This window comes from Engystomops pustulosus, chromosome 4, assembly GCF_040894005.1.
Source record: "Engystomops pustulosus chromosome 4, aEngPut4.maternal, whole genome shotgun sequence".
Lineage (NCBI taxonomy): Eukaryota > Metazoa > Chordata > Amphibia > Anura > Leptodactylidae > Engystomops > Engystomops pustulosus.
In genome coordinates, this window is record NC_092414.1 from 199,613,175 (window position 1) to 199,631,748 (window position 18,574).

At 44.0% G+C, this 18,574-nt stretch overlaps 2 protein-coding genes across 2 annotated transcripts; both read left to right on the plus strand.

Moving 5' to 3' along the window:
- LOC140128554 (olfactory receptor 5AR1-like) lies at nucleotides 1-3,176 on the plus strand. The gene is made up of 3 exons (XM_072150251.1): nucleotides 1-860; nucleotides 1,073-1,081; nucleotides 2,894-3,176. The coding sequence occupies exons 1-3, from the start codon at nucleotides 1-3 to the stop codon at nucleotides 3,174-3,176; spliced, it is 1,152 nt and encodes a 383-aa protein (XP_072006352.1).
- A 13,009-nt stretch (nucleotides 3,177-16,185) lies between these two features.
- LOC140128555 (olfactory receptor 5AR1-like) lies at nucleotides 16,186-17,133 on the plus strand. The gene has a single exon (XM_072150253.1). The coding sequence runs from the start codon at nucleotides 16,186-16,188 to the stop codon at nucleotides 17,131-17,133; it is 948 nt and encodes a 315-aa protein (XP_072006354.1).
- Nucleotides 17,134-18,574: the final 1,441 nt, after the last annotated feature.

Genomic DNA, 18,574 nt, shown 5'->3' on the forward strand with positions numbered 1-18,574 from the left:
ATGAATGACTGTGATATCAATGTGGTGACTGAATTCTCCCTGAGTCCATTCTCCACCTCCAGAATGAATGAAATTCTTATATTTTCGGGATTCTCGGTCATGTATCTACTGGCAGTAGTAGGGAACATGATTATCGTTGCTCTGGTCTGTTCTGTGCCCCAACTCCACACTCCCATGTATTTCTTCTTGTGTAATCTCTCCTCTGTTGATATCATCTACATCTCCACTATTCTACCCAAGATGTTGTCCATCATATTAACAGAAGACAAGACCATCTCCTTCTATGGCTGCATGACCCAGTTGTTCTTCTTTGTAATCTGTGGTGATTCGGACATTTTCATTCTGACCTTCATGGCTTATGATCGCTATGTGGCCGTATGTTCTCCTCTACATTATACTCTGATCATGACAAGGAAATTTTGTCGGACTTTAGCAATGTCCTATGTTATTTTGAGTGTAGCTAATTCCGTAATGTTTACAAAGATGACTTCTACGTTATCGTTCTGTTACTCTCGCCTGATCAATCATTTCTTCTGTGAGATAATTCCATTATTATTACTTTCATCCAGTGACACTGAGAATATGAAGATGATCCTAACGGTAGAAGATGTCTGTCTGCCAGTTTTGAGTTTGCTGATAATTTTGATCTCATACGCAAGAATAATCTATACAATTTTTAAAATGCGTTCCTCTAGGGGGCAGATGAAGGCTTTCTCTAGTTGCTCATCGCACATCATTACAGTCTTATTATTCTATGGACCAAGTATCTATATATACATGAAACCGGAGTCTAAGCATTCAAAGGAGCAAGACAAAATCCTCTCCATGTTTTATGTGGCCGTAGTTCCAATGTTAAACCCGTTTGTCTATAGCCTGAGGAACAAAGAAGTTCTGGGAGCTGCTAGAAAAACTTTCCATTTCATTTGTTATAGAGTAGCTGTGATTTATAATAAATAAATAACAATAAATAATTATTTGTGAACATCCAAAATCTATAACTGTTCAGAAAAACAATAGTTTATCATTTTCAGAACTGAAATATAATCTGAGTTTTCATTTCTCTGTGAAACAGGTGTCACAGGTACATTTGTGACCCATGATCCGGGTCGCAGGCACACCGGTGTGCCTCCATGTGCCCCGGCCACTCCTTCACCTCTCCTGGCTCCAGCGGCGATCTCCGCAATGTCCACCTCTAATTGGCGCTGGCCTTCTGCTTGTCATTATAAATTCCAGTCCCTTCCTATGTTCCTTGCCAGATCTTTGTGCTTCCATGCCTGAGAGAAAGCTGTTTTCCAAGCCCTCTGCGATTATCCTGATTTCCTGTTGTGACTTTGATTCCGTTCCTGACTCCGATCCCTCCGATCCTGACCTACTGCTACGTTCCCGACTCCGATCCCGTGCTGCCTGTCCGTAACCACGAGTTTGCCTGACAATTCTGTACTACGCCTTGGCCGCCACCGTGGCCAAAGTCGCGCCTGTGGAACGACCCGGTGGTACTACGCCGCAACAAGTCCAACCTGCTTTGCGGCGGACAGGTACCCGGTGAAAACCGGGTACCACTTAGACTCCGGTCCCAGGTGTCGGCTTACGTCATAGTCCGCGGTGGTACAGAGGATCTACTACCACTGATCCTGACAGTAAGATCTGGCCATAGATCCCGCCAAGGTTCTGCTACCTGTTCAGGTCGATCTTACCACCATAGTGGTTCAGCAGTCCCGGCAGATTGCCACGCAAGGTCAGCAATAAGTTGCCGCCATGCTGCAGCAAGTAATGGCTACTCAGCACCAGAGTTCCTGCGTACCTGCGGTTTCTTCTTCTACTCCGGTTTGTCTGTCTTCTGCGGAACCCAAGCTACGACTCTCCATGCCGTCTAAATATGATGGGGATCCCAAGTTGTGCAGGGGCTTTATCACACAGTGCTCCCTGCACATTGAACTCGGTCTAAATTGTATTTCATCATCAGTCTCCTCTCCGGTAAGGCCCTGGCATAGGCTGCCCCCATCTGGGACAGGAAAGACCCGGACATGACTAATATCACCATCTTCTTTGCCGAGTGCCTGTCCATCTTTGAGGAACCAGCCGGGCTTCTTCTGCTGAGAACACACTGCTGAACTTGCGTCAAGGGGACTCATCTATCGGTGACTATGCGATTTAGTTTCGTACCCTGGCTTCTGAGCTTGCCTGGAACGAAGCCGTCCTGGTCGCAACTTTTAAAAAGGGATTGTCCGGATAGATAAAGGATGCTCTGTCTGCACAGGACCTTCCGTCTAAGCTGAGTGAAATTATCTCTCTGTCCACTCAGATAGACATCCGGTTTACTGAGTGCTCTGAGGAGCGTCGTCTGGAGCAACTGCAAGTCTGAACCTGTTGTCCGCCCCGCTTGGCTCCTGTCTTTCCAAAGACCACCTCACCCGTCTTCCATGTCGGCTGCAGAGGAGCCCATGCAAGTGGATAGAGCTTGTCTATATCCCCAGGAACATGCCAGACAAAGACAGGACAATCTCTGCCTCTATTGTCCCAGCCCAGAGAACTTCCTTTCCTCTTTTTCAGTCCGTCCACTGCGTCCAGGAAAACACCCGCAACTAGGGTTCTTGGGAGAGGTGTCTCTAGGTGAGAGCAAAGTTTCTCCTCGTCTAAATGTCCCTGCTTATCTCAGTTTTGGAACAGGCAACCCACTTCAAGTCTCAGCCTTCCTGGACTCTACAGGGAATTTCGTGGATGCTGTCTTGGTCTCCCAGCATCACTTTCCTGTGGTTCGCCTAGAGAAGCCGCTGGTTATCTCTCCCGTAAGTGGACAGATTCTCCATGACCCAGTACAGTATTGTACTGAGCCCCTGTCTCTGCAAATTGGAGAGACTGTCGTTTTATGTGCTCCCCCACTCTACTTCCTTAGTGATTTTGGGCCTCCCATGGTTGCAACAACACACTTCGGTGCTCGAATGGCAGACTGGAGAGATCCTTCACTGGGGACCAGAGTGCCATTCCCGCTATCTCATGGCTCTTCTTTAATGTCTTCCGTGGACTCTCCCAAGCACCTGGCAGGCCTTCCCGCTGCTTATAAGGATTTTTCTGATTTCTTCTCTGAGAAGCAAGCAGAGATTCTGCCACCGCACAGCCCCTATGACTGTCCCATGGACCTACTGCCGAGTAAATCTACTCCACAAGGTCGAGTATAGCCATTATCTGTGCCTGAGACTGCGGCTATGTCAGCCTACATCAAGGAGAATTTGCAGAAGGGATTCATCTGCAAGTCGTCTTCTCATGCTGGTGCTGGATTCTTCTTTGTGGCCAAGAAGGATGGTTCCCTCCGTCTGTGCAACGACTACCGCGGCCTCAATGAAGTCACAGTAAAAAAAATGCCACCCTTTGCCTCTCATCACTGAACTTTTTGATTGCCTACGGGGTGCCAGGGTTTTCACCAAGCTGGATCTGCGAGAAGCATATAAACTCATCCTCATCCATGAAGGGCATGAGTGGAAGACAGCCTTCAATACTGATGACAAGCATTTTGAGTATTTGGACTTGGTGGTGTTCCAAGAATTTGTCAACGATATCTTCAGAGACTTGCTCCACATTTGTGTCATTGTCTACTTGGACCATATTCCGGTGCTTTCTCCAGACCTACATTCTCATCTGTTCCATGTCCGGCAAGTTCGCAGGTGTCTACTGGCCAATCATTTATATGCTAAGCTCGAGAAATGCCAGTTTCATCAGAGTAGTGTTCTGTTCCTGGGATACATCATTTCTGACAAAGGACTACAGATGGATCCTGCCAAGTTGTCAGCCATACTTCAGTGGCCTCGCCCAGTGGGACTACGTGCCATACAGAGATTTTTGGGCTTCGCCATTTATTACTGGCAATTTATTCCACATTTCTCCTCTCTTGTATCTCCCATTGTGGCACTGACTGAGAAGAATGCCATTCCAAGACTCTGGCCTCCGGCAGCTGAAGAAGCCTTCACCACCTGAAGTCTGCCTTTGCCTCTGCGCCAGTTCTCACATGGCCTGATACGGAAAATCCATTCCAGTTGGAAGTTGACGCCTCATCCGTTGGTGCTGGGGCTGTCCTCTACCCAGAAAGGGCCCAAAGGTCGAGCTTTCTCGAGCTTGGCACTGCTAATCGGCACTGGTCATCTGCTTGTCATTATAAATTCCAGCCCCTTCCTGTGTTCCCTGTCGGATCTTTGTACTTTCATGCCTGTTTTCCAAGCCCTCTGCGATTATCCTGATTTCCCGTTGTGACCTCGATTCCGTTCCTGACTCTGATCCCGTGCCGCCTGTTTCGACCTCCTGTCTGTCCCCTAACCACGAGTTTGCCTGACAATTCTGTACGTCTTGGCCGCCGCTGCGGACAAAGTCGCGCCTGTGGAACGACCTGGTGGTACTACGCCGCAACAAGTCCAACTGCTTTGCGGCGGGCTCTGGTGAAAACCGGGTGCCACTTAGACTCCACACCCAGGTGTCGGCTTGCGTCATAGTCCATGGTGGTACAGAGGATCCACTACCACTGATCCTGATAACAGGCCTTACAGCTATCACCATAAAGGAGCTCATGGTCTTCAAAAGTGCAATGCAGTGTGATCCAGGAATGCTGTGATGAGTTCATGATGGGTCAGAAAGGATCCATTTGTTCAGAGGTTCTGCACAGTGGTGATGGTGAACCTAAACTCTCTCCTGCCCCATCCAGTTATTTCTACGTTTATATTTTTAAGCATGGGTTTTCTATGCAATGTCTCACACCAATGCTGACATCAGGTGTGAGGAGACACTGAGGCTCATTATTGTGGGTGGCCTCCACGTGCCTGTATGACCATCCTACAATGCCTCTACAACCCACACAAGTGGCTCAGGTAGTGCAGCTCATACAGGATGGGACATCACTGCAAGCTGTGGCCAGAAAGATTACTGTATCTGTTAGAGTAGTGTCCAGAGGCTGGAGGCACTACCAGGAGACAGACCAGTACACCAGGAGACATAAAGGAGGGCGTAGGAGGGCAACAACCCAGCAGCACCGCTACCTCCTCCTTTGTGTAAGGAGGAACAGGAGGAGCACTGGCAGAGCCCTGTAAAAGGACTTTCAGCAGCCACAAATGTGCATGTGTCTGCCACGGCTAGAAACCTATTCAATGAGGATAGAATGAGGGCCTGACATCCACAGATGGGGGTTGTGCTCAAAGCCGAACACTGGCTCCCTGTGCTCTCCACAGATGAAAGCAGGTTCACACTGAGCACATATGACAGATGTGACATAGTCTGGAGATGCCATGTAGAGTGATCTTCTGCCTGCAACATCTTTCAGCATGACTGTTTTGTCAGTGGTTCAGTAATGTTGGGGTAGCTTTTCTTTGGAGGGCCACACATCCCTCCATGTGCTAATCAGAGGCAGCCTGACTGCCATTAGGTAACGAGATGAGATCCTCAGACCCTTGTGAGACTATATGCTGGTGGTTCCTCCTATTGCAGGACAATGCTCGACCTCTTGTGGCTGGAATGTTTCAGCAGTTCCTGCAAGATGAAGGCGTTGAAGCTATGGACTGGCCTGCTCATTCCCCAGACCTGAATCTGATTGAGCACATCTGAGACATCATGTCTCGCTCCATCCACCAACACCATGTTGCACCACAGACTGTCCATGAGTTGGCGGATGCTTTCATTCTGGTCTGGGAGGAGATCCCTCAGGAGACCTCATCAACCTCATCAGGAACATGCCAAGGCGTTGGGGAGCTCATACAGTCACGTAGATGTCACACACAATACTGAGCCTCATTTTGTCTTGTTTCATGGACATCATGTAATATGTTTTTCTACATTAATTTTGTCGGTGACTCCAAATCCAGGTAAATAAATTGGTAAATAAATTTAATTTCCATTGATGATCTTTTTATAATTTTGTTGTGAGCACATTGAACTTTATACAGGACAAAGCATTCAATCCGAATATTTAAGTTATTTATTTAGCTCTAGGATGTGTTATTTGAGAGTTCACTTTATTTTTTTGAGCAGTGTACTTCAACCAAGGAGCACAATTTCACAGCCCATGCAAATGGTTTGAGCTTTGCCCTAATAATGATAGAAGATCAAGAGAATAGAAGTCAGAGTAAAAATAATAAGGCTTCCAGAGACCATATTAAAGCTAAAGCAATCTTTACTGATCTGACGTCACCACCAAAGCTGAATAACCCTCATGGAATGTGGGTTGTGGCCTATTAAGTTATAGGGACATGTCTCATGTTCTTAAAGGACATCTACCACCAGATTTCTGGGGTAGAGTGCAGCTTGTTATGTCTAAGGGATGGGGGAGGCAGTGTTTTACATGTAATTCGCGTTTTTATTGATGAAATAATAACTTTGTAAAATGCTGACGGCGCCCGAGCACCACTTGGCTTCCATGGACTTTTATATATTAAAAAGTGTAGAAAATACTATTCAGGTGAACATTCACAAGATACACAATTAAGACACCATCTGATCTTCAGAGAACATGGGATCTTTTAGGCATTCCTCCATTGGATATCTCCTTTTGGATGCCAGTAATGGATCAACAGCTTGAACTTCCCTTCCCAGCTCTGAAAACATAGGAAGTTGTTTGCAGAATCAAGTCACCCAAAAACCAAATAAGAAATAATCCTGGGTTTGATATATAATCTGAACAACTTGAGTAGCTGTTCAACTAAATACCTCCTGCAAAGTGAGGCTAGACTATCATGGGTGGTTTAGCAACAGTTATCGTGGATTACTAGGTAAGGCAGTAGGGAAATTTATCATTGGTTTTTTTTGTCTATGTTTGGTGTTGTATTGGCACAGTTGAGATACAAATGCTGTTTTGTGATTTTCCATTGTTCCGAATGAACATAGGACAGTGCAAAATCACATTGGCATAGACCCTGTATGCATCATTGGCATGTAGGCTCATTAGCATCAATTTATAACTTGGTTTTAGAGGAAAGGAAGCCATGGATAACAAATATAAGAATAATACTCACCTTTCCGACATGACCCACTTCCCTGCACGCTGGCCGTGCACACATCAGCCACTTGCTGACTCCATAGTGTGTGCGTTGGCAGTGACAGGTCCATTCATGATGTCGCCGCACACACTGTGATGTCGGAAATGGCCTGAAGGGGCATCGGAAAGGTGAGTACTGAGTTAATTTTTTTTTATAGGCTCGGCATACCCAGGGCAGGGGGCTGGCTATATACTGGGGGTGGGCATTAGATGGCAGGCTATATACCAGGGGCATTGGCTAGCAGGCTATAAACTAGGGGGTATGGGCTGGCAGGCTATATACTGGGGAGCATTGGCTGGCAGGCTATAAACTAAGGGGTATGGGCTAGCTGGCTATATACTGGAAGGCATTGGCTGGCAGGCTCTATACCGGGGCATGGATTGGCAGTCTATATACTAGGGGGCATGGTCTGACTGGCTATATGTTGGGAGCAGGTAGTGGACTATATACAAGACCAACACTTACATATATACTGAGGGGGCATTAGCTGGCTGACTATATACTGGGGACTGGCTAGATATATACTAGGAGGCATGGGCTGGCTGGCTATATACTGGGGGACATGGGCTGGCTGGCTATATACTAGGGCGAATGGGCTGGCTATTGAAACAGATTAAACTGAACTGAATTGAAAGAGAATAAACAATATCTGGTTGAGGGGGTTGTAGGAAGCCACAGACTAGACATTCATTCTTTTGTGAATGTTTCATAATGTCAGCTAGCTCCATTTTAACAATGTTTGAAACAAAGGTGAAGGCACATGGGTGAGGCCACTGCCTGATCACCAGTCTAAAATAGGAGCTGCAAACTTTATGAGCAAATTTGTTTGGGCCAAAGCCAGGATGACCAGAATAGTTTTATTCCAATAAACCAACAAATTTCATAGAAATATAACAAACAATTGTCCCCCTATACCAACAACTTCCTCTATATATTTCATAAATATATTAACACTGAAATGAATTGTGGTGGTTGTGGGGCCCTCACCTGCTCACCAAAAATGGTCTCCTACTTTCTAATACTATCAAACCTAGTATATCCAGTTAGTGCCATTTGAATATATATTGTATATAATAAGGCATACATTGACTGACAAAAGTAGGTATCGGTGTCCGTAATAGGAATAGCAGATAATAGCAGTAGGAAGACAATGGGGCAGATTTACTTACCCGGTCCATTCGCGATCCAGCGGCGCATTCTCTGCGGAGGATTCGGGTTCTGCCGGGATTCACTAAGGTAGTTCCTCCGACGTCCACCAGGTGTCGCTGCTGCACTGAAGTTCATCGGAATGCACTGAAGTTCACCGTCCTATCGTGGGTGCAGGTAAGCGCGTGTCAAGCGACACTTTTTTTTTAAAATGCAGCGGTTTTTCTGAATCCGTCGGGTTTTCATACAGCCACGCCCCTCGATTTCCGCCGCGTGCACCCCGGCGCCGATGCGCCGCAATCCGATCACGTGCGCCAAAATCCCGGGGCAATTCAGGGAAAATCGGCGCAAATCACCCGTTGGGAAAACGTGATTCGGGCCCTTAGTAAATGACTCCCAATGTTCGTGATATGGCCTGGTCTAGTTATCAAATGTATAGTTTATATTTAGGCTGAGCGGATCTGCCAGCTGCACTAAAATGTTGAGGGGGGGGTAATGCCAAACCCCAACTTCTGTCTAAAGTCCAGGTGCAGAGAGTGGCTCATCACTAGTTATATTTGACTGGATTTATGAGATTTAATAAGTTAATTTATGCCTATTGTAAAACATTGAGAATTGTGGTGTAGAAGATTAGAACCTTACAGTTGGTACAAAGTTCCTGTTGAAAACATTTTTACAATTTATTGGATTGGTGTAGCCAGTAAGTACACAGTGGCCACCATATTATTCTATAGGGGATCTCAGTGCCAGGTCACAGTAAGTCACTGCAGTTTAAAGGCTAAAAAAGGCTCCGCCAGCTTTTGGTAGGTACACCATTATTATAAATGAGGAGAATGTGGATGAGATTGTGGAATGACTCACAGGATGATGTTCCTTCCGACACCTTCCCTTGCAACCCAACTGAAGCTTTTCCTTCCATGTCCCATCCTGGTGGCGCACCTGCGTTTCAGTAACTAAGTCATCGATTCCCAATGCACACAGATATTCTACAAGGTCTCCTTGTTGTCTTTTTAAAGAGAAGTCATTGTTTGGATTGCCTGTAAGTGGAGGGTTATGGGGGCTCAAAGGCGAGGGACCGCGGGGGTAGCTGCCTGGTAGGAGTGGTAACGGTAGCTGGTGGTGGTGGTGACACATTAAGATCATGGAATCTAGAGGTGAGACAAGAAGACCAACAACATGAGCTAGCAAAAACTGATAAAATTGTCTGGGAAGTGCCTGATGATGATTGTGTGTAAGAAAGGTCATCGTTGGGGAGTCAAGGTGAATTAATATTAAAGGAGGAGGATGTTGGTAGTGGGCATTGCAGCAACAGGGGCAGAGGCAAGAACATAAAGTTTCATTTCCATTATATTAGTATTAAAAAGATGCTGACGGTCATGCAGAAGGGATGATGGGGAAGAAGGTCACCAGGCACATCTTTCTGCATGATATGTCAAGGGCCCTGAGGAGAAGGTTCAATTATGGAGCAGGATGAAGAGCTTGAGAGGAGGAGGAGAACCTGTCGGAGGAACATGAGGATGACAGTGACGATGACTCCAGCACCAACGATAACAAACAATCATCACATAGAGCCCATGTTGGCAAAAATTGGCTCCGCAAGAACTGAGACCAGAAAGAGGAGATGTAGGCTTATTTTCTTATGTACTGAAAGGTATATTATGTACATGAAGTAGCCTACAGTATCACTACTGAACACAAACTGAACTAAGTGGCTACCCAGCTTTGCCCAATGAACTGATCCTGAAAGGCAACTCTCAATCAAATACAGCCCTGGGTGAGGTTTTCAAGGACAGAAGCCTGAAACCAGATCTAACGGACTAATAATGAGTTCAAAACGCCACGTGTGCCACCACCCTTAGAATCCAACACATTAGCAACCTCAGACTCCTGTTCACCCTGAATGATAATAAATTGGAATACGTGAGGACACAATTGGTGATAATAAATGAAATTTTGTAAGAACCGATAAATTTAGGGGCTAGCTTTCCTGAAGGAACGTTTAGATGCATTTTTTTGTAGGGAGTCAAACCTTATCCCCAACTACATAATCCAGACCAGAACTAAGTTTTTATTAGACAGTCTACTGATGATTCATTGGGCATTTAACAGCCTTGTGCCAGCCTGTGCCCAAACTGAGCTCAAATTGTGGATTACGGGATTGAAGAGAAGACATGGATAAAATCAATAGTTGTAAAAGAATGGCAGGGCACTAAAAATATTAGAATGATTGTTATGCGCAAACCCGGCCAACACCAAATATGTAATGACAACGACATTCCGAATTTCTTACAGAATCCCCTCCAGAATTTAAACTGTACCCCAGTCTCACAGCGAAACCCCAGGGCGGGCGTGTGATCCTTTGACTCAACTTTTTGATGAAAAGTGCTGTTTGATTTTACTTTTGTGAATAAAATAAAGAAGTATTTGAAGTTTTTATTATTTGATCTAAGCCAAGAATTTGTTTTGCTTCATCTAGCTTCCGTTTGGAGATACCGGTGACACGAGCGGGTTGGCAATTGCAATTCTCATCAGTGTAAATGGACTCCAATTGAACAACTGCTGAGGGAGTTTTGTACAGGTCATAAGCTCTTTTTATGAATTATTTTTAATGCATGAAGGCACTGTGGATATTTGGCATTGTTATTGACCTCTTTGGAGGTAGTGGAATGGCTTTGTTATGTGATTTGGAAGGTGTTTCTATCGCCTCACCTAGTAACTGTAACATTAAGTCTGTCTCTGTGTTTAACAACTGCAGGATTTAATTCTTTATTATTATTATTTTTTTATATAGCATTATATAGCAGTGCTGCGCAGAACTTGCCAAATTGGTCCCTGTTCCCCTGTGGGGCTCACAACCTACCAGAATGTTTTGGTGTGTGGGAGGAAACCCACACAAACACAGAGAGAACATACAAACTCTTTGCAGATGTTGACCCTGAATGGGACTTGAACACAGAACCCCATCGCTACAAGGCTGTAGTGCTACCCACTGAGCCACGTGCTGTGGATCACTATGTACAAAACAATTTCCCCCAAGGGGATGAATAAAGTATTATCATATCGTATTGTATTGGACTTGTGCTGTAACTCCTTTATTTGGACTGGATACGTTGTAATCCTGAATGTTTTCATTTCGTCTTTCTAACCTACCGGCCAAAGTCATAGCCTTCTCCATTATTGTAGGCTCAGGATGACCCACTAATAGATCTTGACTTTGGCCTACTCCTAAGAGAGATAATAAGGTCACCCCCCCTGGTAATCACTCTTCATCGCCTGTACAACAATCTGGACTTAAAAGAAACCTACCTGTTCTAGTCCTTGGTCCTGGTCTCCATACAGAGGCGTCTATTCCAGGAGGGTTAGAAGAAGGCAATATAATTTCCACCAGGGAAATGTTCTTCCAATATCTTGTTATGTGATTATCTTAATGAATGTTACATGCCACAGGGGGAAAACCATCTCTTTGTCTCTAAGGGATTTATACATCTTTGAAATCAGGAGAAAACCTTTATATACTTTATATAGATGTATACGGTGTGCTGCCGTATGATGCGTTCTGTCTACCACTGGCTTGTGATGTGATCATCAAAATCTAAATATTCAGTAAGTATTAATAATTTAATATCGCTTCTAAAAATGCAAATTATCAGCAATAAAAGCAAATGTGAAATATTACTGTAAAATAAATATATTATGATTTCTTACACATACGTATATGATGGAAGATCCCTTTCATACATTTAAATAGGAATATTTCTGCTCATCGCAACGTGACCGGATGCCATAAATCTCTATGGGGGTCGTTATCTGTCAGAAATTTGTGGCTCAAGATCTTGGCCACAATCACTGTCATGTGAATAGAGCCTTGGAATTTGTACTTAGTGGAGCAGATTTATCAAGCTATCTGAATGTCAGAATGTTCCTAGTTGCCCATGGCAACCAATTATAGCTCAGCTTTCATTTTACCAGTGCTCATGAATATTTTAAAGGGGAGCTGTGATTGGTTGCCATGGGCAACTAGCAATATTCTGACTTTCAGACAGCTTGATAAATCTTCCCCAATATGTCGGCTGATGGCAGTTCAAGCAGCAGTATTTTTAGTCATAATTTTTTTTTTTATTCTGTTCCTTATAAAGAATAGCTGAACCATAATGCAAGATATTTGCCTCTGTGTCACCCCCTCATCCTCATAGACTGTAAGCTCTTGTGTCACCCCCTCGTCCTCATAGACTGTAAGCTCTTGTGTCACCCCCTCGTCCTCATAGACTGTAAGCTCTTGTGTAACCCCCTCATCCTCATAGACTGTAAGCTCTTGTGTCACCCCCTCGTCCTCATAGACTGTAAGCTCTTGTGTCACCTCCTCATCCTCATAGACTGTAAGCTCTTGTGTCACCCCCTCATCCTCATAGACTGTAAGCTCTTGTTTCACCCCCTCGTCCTCATAGACTGTAAGCTCTTGTGTCACCCCTCATCCTCATAGACTGTAAGCTCTTGTGTCACCCCCTCATCCTCATAGACTGTAAGCTCTTGTGTCACCCCCTCATCCTCATAGACTGTACGCTCTTGTGTCACCCCCTCATCCTCATAGACTGTAAGCTCTTGTGTCCCCCCTCATATACTGTAAGCTCTTGTGTCACCACCTCATCCTCATAGACTGTAAGATCTTGTGTCACTCCCTCATCCTCATAGACTGTAAGCTCTTGTGTCACCCCCTCATCCTCATAGACTGTAAGCTCTTGTTTCACCCCCTCATCCTCATAGACTGTAAGCTCTTGTGTCACCACCTCATCCTCATAGACTGTAAGATCTTGTGTCACCCCCTCATCCTCATAGACTGTAAGCTCTTGTGTCCTCCCCCTCACCCTCATAGACTGTAAGCTCTTGTGTCACCCCCTCGTCCTCATAGACTGTAAGCTCTTGTGTCACCCCCTCGTCCTCATAGACTGTAAGCTCTTGTGTCACCCCCTCATCCTCATAGACTGTAAGCTCTTGTGTCACCCCCTCGTCCTCATAGACTGTAAGCTCTTGTGTCACCCCCTCGTCCTCATAGACTGTAAGCTCTTGTGTCACTCCCTCATCCTCATAGACTGTAAGCTCTTGTGTCACCCCCTCGTCCTCATAGACTGTAAGCTCTTGTGTCACCTCCTCATCCTCATAGACTGTAAGCTCTTGTGTCACCCCCTCATCCTCATAGACTGTAAGCTCTTGTGTCACCCCCTCATCCTCATAGACTGTAAGCTCTTGTTTCACCCCCTCGTCCTCATAGACTGTAAGCTCTTGTGTCCCCCCTCATATACTGTAAGCTCTTGTGTCACCACCTCATCCTCATAGACTGTAAGCTCTTGTGTCACCCCCTCATCCTCATAGACTGTAAGCTCTTGTGTCACCCCCTCATCCTCATAGACTGTAAGCTCCTGTGTCACCCCCTCATCCTCATAGACTGTAAGCTCTTGTGTCACCCCCTCAGCCTCATAGACTGTAAGCTCTTGTGTCACCCCCTCATCCTCATAGACTGTAAGCTCTTGTGTCACCCCCTCATCCTCATAGACTGTAAGCTCTTGTGTCACCCCCTCATCCTCATAGACTGTAAGCTCTTGTGTCACCCCCTCATCCTCATAGACTGTAAGCTCTTGTGTCACCCCCTCATCCTCATAGACTGTAAGCTCTTGTGTCACCCCCTCATCCTCATAGACTGTAAGCTCTTGTGAGCAGGGCCCTCACTCCTATTTTCCATATGACTGTTATTACTCTGTAATGGAGTATCTTTTTTGTATACGTCCCCTATGATTTGTAAAGCGCTACGGCATATGATGGTGCTATATTAATAAATATTTTTACTATTATTGTAGTCCACTGTATTAGTTTCAAATGAGGATTTTTGAGAAACAAACAATCAACCTCTTTTTGCTATAACGCATAGTTGTCTACCAGTTATTATATATAATCTGTATCATATTTTCCTTTTAAATTGTACATTATATAGATATATATTATATTTATTTACATTTTCAGAATTGTGTTTTTTCCCTTCTAAGAGGGCTTCAATATCCGATTGTTAATTCATTCATAAAACTACAATACTTCTGGAGCACAGTATAACACTAGCCTAATAGGTCTTACCATTGGTTCTTCTTAGCCATGTATCTACAGAAACCTTGAGGTACCTGGCTAGCGACGTAACTCCCCGGTAGCCCTGTTTTCGCAAATACCCGGAGGCATTAATTGACAGCTTGCTCTATCGAGTTTTTGTTCCTTTGGCTAAGCTGGGTGTGTGTTGGGGGTTTCATCTTGGAGCTTAGTATGTGTAAGGTGTGGTTTGAGTGATGGACAGCAGAACCAAACAAGGTGAGCAATACCAAGAAGTGGCCTTCACAAGGGAATGCCCTATTTGGATGGTCCTACTGAGGATAAGGTTTTGGACTAATAGCTCAATAATACAATGATTTGGTGGAGCAAACAGGAGTATGGCCATTTCTCAAACGTGTCCCAAGACCAGACTTTCAACATGATAATGCACGGTCCCATGTTACTCAAGATACTGTCCTACCAAAGCCTTGCAGCATCTCCACACCCGTTAACCATTGACCACATTTATGAGATAAATGGTCAGAAATTGCAAAGAAAGCTTGCAGAAATAGGACTTCCTGATCTGTATTGTATAGCACATGGGATCAGCTCACCTCCACCTTGACATTCCCTAGAACATGCGGTGCTCCGATCCTTGAGGCAAACCACAGCATATATATTCAAAGAAATGTCCAGCATGACGTTCCTTTCCAGAATAATCTCAGTTTTTATTGATAATCCATATACGACCACACAACAACACAAACAAAGTAGCGATCTACGCATTTCGGCTTGTGCCTTAATCCTGATCTGTATACCAGCTGATAGCTGTGGGTGGCTCGTTTCATTACCAATGTGGTATGTAATGGCCCAGTCAGTGAGGTCATAACAAAATAAATCTCTCCCACTAGATTCCTATATGTCCATAGTGCTTGATCACCTCTGTAAGGCAATTTACGCTTTCTACTGTCCATAATTGGTAATGCAGCAGTCAATGATATCTGCCTGGGAAGGCGTATATCAGATATTGACCAATTATAACAAATGTTTAATCTCTATTAATCCGATCTGCCCTGAGGTTTCTAATTGGTGAATGCCTGGAGTCACACCCAGAGTGGAAGTTAACTTACACTCCCCCTGGCTACAGAACAGTCTGAGAAACTCAATGGAGAAACATTCTTAGAGTTCCCCCAAAGAGCTCACATGACCTGCTGAGACTAGTAGCTTGCTGTTGCTGTCTCCCATCTCCCTCCATCAGGCCTGGAGCTATGATCCATTACAAATTCTGCCCTAAAATGCCTGGCCAAGCCATTTTTATCTTGTCCAGTCCCAGGTTCCTGAATCTTGGCTGTGAGCGTTTTGCTACTAGACTGCATCCACCCAAATATCTCAGATGTTGGCAGATAGGATACTTCCTCAGCCTGTTACTGTTGCTGTATTGAAGTCTTGAAATAAAGAGAATGTAAATTTGATGTTCTACATCTTATCTCCACATGTGATCCCTGGCTGCTGTTAATATCACAGGCCTCCCCTCTACCATCTGCCCGGGGATACCTACATTATGCATATACCGGGAGTGCCCCGGGTTGAACCCTTCCAACTTATTGCGACTTCCTCCCTTTTCTTACAATACCCTTGCTGGCCCTGACTGGTGTGAATGAGGCCTGTTCCACCTCGACCAAGCGACCATGACAAATCTAGCAATAGGCCACTTCAAAGCAGGTCAATCAGGTACCAAGGGAATCCAGCTACCCCCACACTGGTCAGGCCTCTATGGGAGGATGTTGCAATTAGAGAATATGTAATGCTTCCATCCTGAGTATATTTTAAGGTAAATTTTTCTTTTGTGGGAAAACCCCTTTAAGATCTTTTTCTCTGTGGGAATACCCTTTTAAAGCATCAACTGTACAAATCTCTATACTGCTCGTATGAATCATTTTAATTGTTTTTCACACAGATACTCAAAATGAATGAATGTGATATCAGTGCAGTGACTGAGTTCTACCTGAGCCCATTCTCCGACTCCAGAATAAATACAATTCTTTCATTTACCGGGTTCTTATCACTGTATCTGCTGGCAGTGATTGGAAATGTTATTATCATTGCTCTGGTCTGTTCTGTGCCCCAACTCCACACTCCCATGTATTTCTTCTTGTGTAATCTCTCCTCTGTTGACACCATCTATGTCTCGGCTATTCTTCCAAAGACATTGTCCATCATATTAACAGAAGACAAGACCATCTCCTTCTATGGCTGTATGACCCAGTTGTGCTACTTCATATTCTGCGTTGACTCTGAAATTCTTATTCTGACCTTCATGGCTTATGATCGCTATGTGGCCGTATGTTCTCCTCTACATTACTCATCGATCATGACATGGAAAGCTTGTTGGATTATAGCAACTTCTTACGTGCTTCTAAGTGTCGTTAATTCCATATTTCTTACCTTTATGATCTCAAAATTATCATTCTGTGATTCTCAGAAGATTGAGCACTTCTTCTGTGAGATAAAACCATTGTTAGTGCTCTCCTCTAGTGACAATCAGAATGTGAACATGATCATCACGATGGAAGATATCTGTGTGGCCGGTTTTAGTTTGGTGATTATTTTGGCCTCCTATGTGAGGATTATCTACACCGTTTTAAAAATGCGTTCATCTGGAGGGAAGCTTAAAGCCTTTTCTAGCTGCTCATCCCACATCATCACCGTCCTACTATTCTATGGACCAAGTATCTTCATGTACATGAAACCTGAATCTGAACATTCAAAGGAACGAGACAAATTTTTCTCAATCTTTTACGTGGCAGTGGTTCCGATGTTAAACCCATTCGTGTATAGCCTTAGGAACAAAGAAATTCTGGAAGCTGCTGGCAAAATGGCCAAAGTCATTTTGAACAAAGCTGGGATGTTTTAAAAAAAATTATCTGTTGTGTGTCATGATCATCCAAAGTGGTCCAATTTTGAGGAATCGGAACTGTGATAAAGCTAATAAAATCGAAGAATGTAGCATCTTCTCCTGACGACAAAGTTTAGTTCCTAAGTTTAGTGTTGATGCGAAAGGTTATGTTGTTCCCTGTGTATATGTGCAGCTGATATGTTGTTGACACTTTACACAACAGCAAGTAAAAGCCTAAAAAAGTGTTACATAAAGCTATGTAGTGTAATCCAGTGAAGCCACTGTGAGTTTGGTGGATAAGAGTTAGAGAACAGAGGACCCAGAGTGTTAAGATGTCCTGCACAATAGGTCCATCTCTTCTCAATGAGAAAGAAGCCAGTGATAACAGAAAATACTAACGTTTGGAAGCCATTACTTATTCTTTGTAGGCTTTGTAGATTTTCCTGTAGGTTCTCCAATGTGGTGTTCCTTATTATGTGTCAACAGTGTCCCATCACCCGCCTCTATGTGGGAAAACAGACCAGAGACTTCATCAGGAAGTGAACTCACAGAGATCCGATATCAACAACCGAAGGAAACATCTCCCGCTGGCCATATATTTCTTTAGAGAAGAACTCCCAATTGAAGGTTTGCAGATTATGGTTTTAATGGGACGTTTCAAAGCTCTTAGTTTATTACCATCCTCTTGTAAATAAGATGTCTGTGTAAATATCATTGTTTTTGTAAAATTAATTTTCAAGATCTTTTGATGATCCTTTGTCATGTCTAACACAAAGAACTAGTATACTCGAAAACTCACCATCAAATATACTCAGCCTCAAAAAAGTATCACCTGATTTCTTTACTCTTCTTCTTCTAGTCGAGGCTAACACGGTACAAGTCTACACTACTGCCAGTTCAGAATTAGGCTCAGGAAGTAAGAGTTCTCCTTACTGGAATAGATATACTGGTTTGGCATTAATCCCACATCATGTCATTAGGCTTCTTGAAAGTCATGGTTGATGTCAAGGGAGCTGCCTTGTAAGGTAGCAAAAAGAGGCAATGTTTTCTTTATCCCATGTTAGAAAATGTACTTGCATAGTTCAAAATAAGTGAGACAAACTCTGGCCTGAGACCTACAAAGGGGTCCATCAATCAAAGTAAAGCAGGATGAATAGCTGGGGTGGTCATTAGGGGCAAGTAATGAAGACAGGTGTGTAAAGTAAAAGTTTCAATATACTGGTGGATAGAATTGATCATGATATGATGGGATAATGTAATGTTATTGCTACTGTTACAGGTTCTGTGATTTGGCAGTAACCAACAAGGATTTAGATAGTAAAGACAGTCCCCCACATAAAGGTGTTTTTTATGTTTATTTAAAAGAGGTTGAGTAGAGATTCATGTGACTAATATGTTTTATTTTAAAAAATGTGTGCAAATGGCCATAAAAGTTTTTACATGGGGCTAACCTGACCCT